This window comes from Canis aureus, chromosome 13 (genome assembly GCF_053574225.1).
Source record: "Canis aureus isolate CA01 chromosome 13, VMU_Caureus_v.1.0, whole genome shotgun sequence".
Classification (NCBI taxonomy): domain Eukaryota; kingdom Metazoa; phylum Chordata; class Mammalia; order Carnivora; family Canidae; genus Canis; species Canis aureus.
In genome coordinates this window covers 38,421,931-38,430,720 of record NC_135623.1, presented here as the reverse complement: position 1 = coordinate 38,430,720, position 8,790 = coordinate 38,421,931, and the positions used below count along the sequence as shown (strand labels likewise).

The 8,790-nt window shown below is 37.4% G+C and overlaps 1 protein-coding gene across 1 annotated transcript; it reads left to right on the top strand.

Moving 5' to 3' along the window:
* Window positions 1–793: 793 nt before the first annotated feature.
* LUM (lumican) lies at window positions 794–8,319 on the top strand. The gene is made up of 3 exons (XM_077845779.1): window positions 794–1,019; window positions 3,447–4,329; window positions 7,489–8,319. The coding sequence occupies exons 2-3, from the start codon at window positions 3,468–3,470 to the stop codon at window positions 7,641–7,643; spliced, it is 1,017 nt and encodes a 338-aa protein (XP_077701905.1). The 5' UTR covers window positions 794–1,019; window positions 3,447–3,467; the 3' UTR covers window positions 7,644–8,319.
* Window positions 8,320–8,790: the final 471 nt, after the last annotated feature.

Here is an 8,790-nt window from a genome sequence, read left to right as displayed (position 1 = left end):
TCCTTCATTTGCAAAAAGCATGCATCAGGAACTAACAATTAAAGACATATCAAACCAGGCCTTTGGGAGATTACAACTTTCCATAACTTCTAGTTTTGGAAAAACAAAATATTGCTAGCATGCAACAAGAGAGTGAAAGATTACTGCCTTGTGATATTTTTAGTGTACATTTTTTTCATGTTCTTTTATGTTTTTTGGCATTAAGCTATAGAATACCATCCCCAAGTAAGGTTTTGGATGAATTCCTAAATTAAATCCACAAAATAAGAAACAGGCAGGACATTGCTGATTGATTCCAGATCTGAATCGCATAAAATGAATCCCCTTAACATGAGAAATAGACTGGAAATGTTGATATTTACCTTTTATGTCAGAATGTGAACGAAGCATTTTTTCATATTTTGGCAATTGACATTAAGTCACCTCCCTGCCCCCGAATTAAGGTAGTCCCAGTAAATCAGTATAAACTTCAAGAGGAATGAGCCAGAAAAGATTCAATTGCTCTGAGGACCCATTTGCATTTTCCTGAAATTCTTTGTTCTGTGTATGATTCAGGAGACATTTAGATAAACCTGAGAGTTGAATGAGAGAATAGCACCTCATGTTGCCCCAGCTACAGAGGGAAAGAGCTTTCTTTGCCAGAGAAATGCTCCCACAGTGGAGGTCTTCCTTTGCAGCAGGACTCCATTCTTGGTTAAAAGCTAGGGTATTTGGACTAGTTAAGCATGAATCTCTCTCCCATTCCATAGGGAATGAGCTGGGCAGTCCTTCCTCCCCACGTCCACCTGCACTTCGTTAGAGAGCAGAATGCTCACATGCCACCCCACAAGATCCCCACAGTGACATAACTCCATGCAGAGACTGGCGTGACTGGGCTGGGTTTCCCCCCCTTCAGCTCTTGTATCACTAAGAATCTGGCAGCCAGTTCCGTCCTGACAGAGTTCACAGCATATATTGGTGGATTCTTGTCCATAGTGCATCTGCTTTAAGAATTAACGAAAGCAGTGTCAAGACAGAAGGTAAGTGCTGTTTTAACTATAGCACTGGGGATGCTGAATGTTTGGGACAGTGTTTATTGTAATAGGAACAGAAAAAATTCCAGAGCAACTTTGCCAGTTGCTATTCAACAGCAAATCCACAGTTTTGAGACTTTACTTTCACATTTTGCTAAACCTGCTTTCCATGATTTATGGATGTGAGATAAATTTTATAAGGTATACACTGCATTGCTTGGCAAAGGAAGCTATATACAAAGCTTCAGAAATGCAATGAGAAAGTATTTAAACGAGACATAGTAAAGAAGTTTGGAAATTAAAAGGTTTGTTTTATTATGCTAATTAGGTATATATGTTAGTATTGTTAGAACCTAATTTTGGAGCCAAGGAGGGCCATTTCCAGTAGTATTCAAAAATATTCTGCGATAAATGTGTTGTAACTTGTTACAATTTACAGTAAACATGTTATTATAAAATGTGAGCTAAAGAACTCAGACACTTAGGAATTACTTATTTCTGTTTTGTTAATTTTATCAATTTATTTTCTGGATGTATGTCTTGAGGGGAAAAAAAAAGCATGTTTTAAAGAAATTCTGGGAAAGACGATTTACTTTTTGAGAAAAGCATTTCCTCCATAGCCACAGGTATTTGGAAAAAACTGGGAGAAAGCAAAGTGCTCTTTTGCTTCATAGTGGAGTCATTATATGGTCACAAACTCTCTTTGAATTTAGAGCCCTTGTTTTTCCTTTGCCAGAAAGTATGGAAGCATTTTTTTCGTCAAAATTCAATACTCATATTATAATGACCATGACTAGGTTAGTGTATACTCAATTTAAAATAAGGTGGAAGATTTTAATGAAGCAAGACAAATCTTTACAACATTAACATATTATAGCTTATAAATTATAACCTATAATTACATTAACACTATGTAATTGTTCTCATGGTCAAGTCCTGTCAACTAAATTAAATGACGCCATCCTTGTCTTAGGGAATAATTTGCCAAGGATCCGGCTGCATGTTACATTATGTCAGTTATCATAGTGATTCTAACAATTTTTTGAGGGTTTCATCTGCTAAAATAAAGTGCTTATAATTTCAAATAGAAGCAAAGAAAACTCCATTTCTAATGGCAAAAAATCCTATTTATCCCAAATCTCCTAGACACCAAGGCTTGTACCCTATTTCTCAAAAGAAGATATATTATTTTATGGTAGCTAGTGGAATGTGGATCCTGCCTCACATTGTGATTTCCCTCCCAGAGTTACCCCCTACCCCCCCCACAGCCATAACTCTCCACTCTACAAAAGTCCAAATTTCTACCTAAATTGCTAACCCTGTACTTCCCCCAAGCAATTGAAACGTATTTTATTGAGCCTTACTTAAGAAACATGTTCATATGAAGATCACTGTTACAACCCATTTTTAATTATATTCTCAATTTTGTCCTTTCCTACATGGTTCCTAATGCCACTGTTAAATGCAGACTGTCCTTAATTCCACCTCTTTCCCTCTTCCATGCTGTGAGGGCACTAAAATCCAGCTAAGTGAGCCATGCCTTCTTAAATTGTGGCATGAAGAAGGCAGAGAACTTGTGAGTTATTGAGAAAGGAAAACCTTAATTCAAAACTTGAAAATAATATATTTCTTTACCAGCTGGATCTCATTATAGGTTTAAGTTTTGTTTTGTTTTGATTTGTTTTGTTTTGTTTTGTTTTTCGGAATCTGTGACATTTCCCTGATTAGTAAAAAGTACTTTCTAAAACTAATGTACTAAATATTAATTTTGGAACACAGTTGTGTAGTGTGCCTAAACATCTGGGATGCTAAAGAAAGTCAAAATAATAGGCACACACCCACCCCACCAAGAATTCCGTTCCTCCACCTCAGAACCAACAATATCCAGACATTTTTAAAGGAATGTGCCCCCTCTCACACACACATACATAAGAACAGCTTTCCTCCAGGCAAAACCATAGATTGCCCATGTTTTCCATAAGGGTCTTCTTAAAGAGACAATTTAATGATGGTGAATGGTGGGGTACAGGGTGCAGTTTATAGTCGTCTTTTCATTTTCATTCGTCCAGTTTTGAAGGATGCTCCGAAGCAGTGTACTAACATGGTGGCCAGTGCGCACCACCCAGAAACCTGTTGTAGGAAGGCATTTAATTACAGAAAGACCTAGAGAGATTGACTGGACAATTGGGCCTGACTTGCCCAGAAGGGGGCGCATGTGTATGCAGTCTGACCTGAACCCTGTTCACCACACCAGAAGTTGTACCCACACATCCTTCTTGTGATACTTATTAAAGTTAGAAGGACTTCATTAGAGGCTCTAAAAAAGTACTAGAAAATAATAAAGTACACATTTGCTAATGCATTTAACATTGCAAAGCCAATATCCTTTTCCTGAAAATATGCTATTGTGTAATATGTTTCCACTTTATTTAGGATTCAAAGCATTTGCCAAAAATGAATCTAGGTGTGTTTACTCTACTCTTGGCATTAATTGGTGGTGCCAGTGGCCAGTACTATGATTACGATTTCTCCCTACCGATTTATGGGCTGTCATCACCAAACTGTGCACCAGAATGTAACTGCCCTGAAAGCTACCCATCGGCCATGTACTGCGATGAGCTGAAATTGAAAAGTGTACCAATGGTGCCTCCTGGAATCAAGTATCTTTACCTTAGGAATAACCAGATCGACCATATTGATGAAAAGGCCTTTGAAAACGTAACTGACCTGCAGTGGCTCATTCTGGATCATAACCTTCTAGAAAATTCCAAGATTAAAGGAAGAATTTTCTCTAAACTGAAACAACTGAAGAAGCTGCATATAAATCACAACAACCTGACGGAGTCTGTGGGCCCGCTTCCCAAATCTCTGGTGGACCTGCAGCTTACACACAACAAGATCCAGAAGCTGGGCTCCTTCGATGGACTGGTAAACCTGACCTTTGTCCACCTTCAACACAATCAGCTGAAAGAGGATACTGTGTCAGCTGCTTTTAAAGGTCTTAAGTCCCTCGAGTACCTTGACTTGAGCTACAATCAGATGGCCAAACTGCCTTCTGGTCTCCCAGCATCTCTTCTGACTCTCTACTTGGACAACAATAAGATCAGCAACATCCCTGATGAGTATTTCAAGCGTTTTAATGGACTGCAGTATCTGCGTTTATCTCATAATGAACTGGCGGATAGTGGAGTACCTGGAAATTCTTTTAATGTATCATCCCTGCTGGAGCTGGATCTCTCCTACAATAAGCTTAAAAACATACCGACTGTCAATGAGAACCTTGAAAACTATTACCTGGAGGTCAATGAACTCGAAAGTAAGTAGAAGGCTGTGCCTGTGCTTGACTGGTGCTTCCTCAAGCTTTTAAATGCGTAAGCTGTGCAACGTAAATATTGTCTCTGGCTCCATTAAAGAATATGAATGAAAATGCCAACAAAATATCTCTGTAATTCAAATATAGAAGAATTCTAGCTCAGTTATTTTTCCAATGTCTAGCCTTTCTTTGGAATGCCCAGATAAGCAACCATTGAGCTCACAGAGTGTAAACACGTATTTCTTCAAATTCAATATTTTGGGCTAATGAATCCTGCTGTGTTCTCTCTCAGTACCTATTTGTTATTATTTGCCTCTGTCAGGATTTAGATTTAAGCCCTACATTTATTTCTTGGCAAGGTCTAGCTGAGGGAGGAACAAACAAGTGTAGAGGAGGCACAGTCAGCAGAGGCTTCCACATATCCCTCCTGCTTACCTCCAGAGCAGCTCCCATGTACTCATGATCTCCTCTGACATAGTTGCTTGTGACTCAACATATTGCTCTGCTATCACTGACCATCACCTACCCCTGTCATCTGTGTTATGGTGTGTGTGGTCTTCACAGTATTTTTATGAAGATGGCCAGGAAGATTCAGGAGGAAAAGAATAGGATGATGATTTGGAATTTATTTTAATAGTATTAAAGTTCCCCTTTTATAAGTGTTGTATATAAAACACTTGACTTTTCCATAGTTTCTCATTTAGCTTGTTGCCATGGTTTATTTTGTATTTACCTTCTCGGTGCGAATTAGACCCGATCCATGTGGTCTGTTTATGTATTCTTCTCATCTTCTGGGACATTTTTCAATATAAGCCATACAGATTCAGGTGGAAAACTATAATTCACCATCCTCCACCTTAGTTTTAACAAAGGGTGGCAGAAGAGAAAACCTATGGTTCATGGACAAAGTTGTCTAAATAAAAAGTCAGGTGGGAAACATTGATTTAGTCATAAAACCATGTCTACAAAGTAATCTATTGAAATTGAACATCTTTATACCATGAAAGTTGGCTCTTTTGTCATATTGGATAAAGATATTGACATTTCTATCCAAAAAAACTAAAACGACTTATTAGTATGACACTTTGTAATTCTGAGACAATTTTGTGTAACTCCTGGTAGGGTAGTGGTGTTCTCAAGAAGGAGACCATGATTGCCAGCTCTGAACTCCCATATATTCTTTCTCATGTCTGGAAAGCTTGCTTGTCATACAATGCAGAGTAAAGCTATCACAGCTGAACCCTTACACCCATTTTCAGTGAAAAATTCACTGTGTGGCAATATATGGTCCCACATTATAAACATTTGTGGTTAGGAGGAAGGATAACTCAGACAACCCAAAATGCTAACAGGATTTAAGATGTTGAAGGGCTGAAAAAAACCTGTTGGATTTGGTTGGTGGAGGTTAGCCACATGTGTGGTTCAAGCTAATACTCTGAGACAAGAAAGGGGAGAGAGACAGATGCAGGGACATTTGAAGGTATAAAAACCAGTATGAATACAAGAAGGAAGAGGAGAAAAGGAGATGGGCAAGGTGGTCTATGGAAGGAACACCAATAGTCACTCAGTGCCAAGCTGAGCTTGAAACCACACTGCCTGACACACATAGTCATTTGAAAAAGATTGGTTAGTTACTTTTATTCCTTCTTTATCCTTGACATTTATATATATACTCTTCAGATATTCTTGTTGTTTGACTTTGCATGTATGTCTTCAATTCCCCTTACTTTACTACATAAAAATTATGTATATCATCATCCACATTCTCTTAAGATAAAAAGAGTCCCTTAATATTTCTCTAATATTAGAAAATATATAGCCAACGAGTATTTACCATATTTTAAACTTGCAACTTTAAGCACTGGACTAGTCATGGGTTTTCCTAATGTAAAGTAATTTGGAAAAGAGGGCAAAATTAAAAGGACATCAATAATTATTCAGCACATATTAAGTGTGTGTGAGGTGCCTAACATATCTTAATCACTTCAATCTTCGTGTAACACAATTGATAGATATGTTATATCTAATAAGAAGATCAGATAAATGTTCCAAAGTCACTCTAATGATAAAGGGCAGACATAGAAAACTAATATCATCCCATGTTTTTTCTGTTGTACCATGTTTTTTCAGAGATAGGTGCCACAAGATCCCTGAAATTTGACTGATGAGTTATGTAAAGACAACATCTTTTTTTTTTTTTTTAAGATTTTATTTACTTATTCATGACAGACACAGAGAGAGGTAGAGACATAGGCAGAGGGAGAAGCAGGCTCCATGCAGGAAACCCGAAGTGGGACTCGATCCCGGGACTCTGGGATCACGTCCTGAGCCAAAGGCAAGTGCTCAACTGCTAAGCCACCCAGGCGTCCCTAAAGACAACATCTTAGAGGACAAGAGAGCAGTGTATTAGGCTCCACTGAAGTCATCGTTTACTAGAATTTGGGAATGAAAGAAAATAACGCTATAGGGGACCAGATAAGATTAATCGGAACTAGATGTGATCAGACATAGACAGTTTCTATGTACACACGTAGAACATAAAATTTAAGAACAGCCTTCCTTTCTACTCAGAACTAAGTTGGTTGTTCATTTGTAGCAGCTTTTTTTCCCCCCACGGAAGAAAAGGACATGAGCACCAATCATGGATACTTTGTGATTTGGTGTTTGTTTTGGAGTTCTGAATTATTGTCATGAAGTGTGGTTGTTGGAACACTCTTCAGAGGTCATCTAGTTAACCCCTCTTATTTTAAGATCCAGAACCCCAAGATGCTTATATTGGTGAGGTTGCTCATACAACAGCACCAATCTTAGGTTTCTTTGAGCTAGACAAAAGATTTCAAAAAGAGTGCTTAGATAATAGGACACATTAATTGAATGTTTTTCTAAAATCAAGTATTTCTAAATGCAGAACTTATAATTAGTAAGTTCTGTTCTTTCAAAAAGTCCACCGAACGTCCTGACCTATCATAAGTATTCTTTGCTAAATATTGCTGTGTTGCTTGGTAGCCTGGAATACTCCCTTAGCCGTTCCAAATTCAGAGATACATCAAAAGTGGGAAGGAGTCCGAATATATATTATTATGGATTTGAGCATTTTTTAAGTGATCGTTTCAAGCCCATGTACCAAAAGAATAATTAACATTTCTATTCTTTAATTTGCAGAGTTTGAGGTAAAGAGCTTCTGTAAGATCCTTGGACCATTATCCTACTCCAAGATTAAACATTTGCGTCTGGATGGCAACCGTCTTACCCACACCAGTCTGCCACCTGATATGTACGAATGTCTACGTGTTGCAAATGAAATCACTGTTAATTAACATCTACTAATTCCAATTCTATTGAGGTGTACCCTGGAGCAACATTTTATGGTTTATGTTTTTGTGTGTGTCAGTTTTCATAGTATTCAATTTTTTGGGTCACTTTATTAGTTTCATGAATTTCAGATTCTGAGGGAAATGTTTTGTAAACATTTTACTACTTTTTTTTTAAAGATAAGATGAAAGGCAGGCCTATTTCATCACAAGCACAGACATAGACACACAGAGACAACAAACTTATGCTTTATTTGTAAATTTAGTGTTTTCTCCATCTCTACTGTCAAATGATGTGCAAAGTCTTCTCTTGGTTGAATGGAAGTCAGCCAAGGATTATAACTCCTGAATCTTAACTTAATATGCCAAACAGCATGGGATACACACATATGAATATTTAATATCTTGAACCAAATGATCTCAAATTTCAATGTTCAGATTTGCTTAACTGAAAAATAGGTGGTAAATTTTAAGACTGATGATTTTGCAAAATACTAGACCAAATTCATGAAGCCACATACACTTAGAGCAATATTTTTAGTATTAAGAATTATATAGTTACCTAGTGAAACTTCTCTTTTCTAGAATTATTTTTCACTCTAAGTCATGTGTATGTTCTTTTTTAATCATTTGCATGTTATGTTTAACAAGCTCATAGCAAAATAAAACATAGCAAATGGCATCACTGTGTTTTTTTGTGAAATTCATCTCTCTCATATATAGAAAACTAGATTAGAATTTTAAAAATATCTTGTCTGCAATATTTTAGTTATGTTAAATAGAATTTCCACTAAATAAATTGTCTGCATCTAGCATCCATTTGCAAACAGCTTTAAAACACCTCTTAGAATACGTACTTAAAAGTGTGCAGATCCCAATTTTGAAATTGCCACTAAGCAGTCCTCTGGACACCAACTAGGTAGGTGTCCTACAATTCAACTCAATTCTAACACTATCTACCTAGAAGTAGTGTCAGATTTCACAGGTTAAGGGTTCAATCTACAAGACTCCCCACACCCTTGGGCTTCCAATGCCAGTGAAAAGTCCAGTTTGTTGCCTGGACTTCTGGCCAACTGGCTATAAACCAGAGGTTCCTATGACCCCCTCCTTGGCTACAATTAATTTGCTAGAGAGGCTCACAGAACTCAGGAAC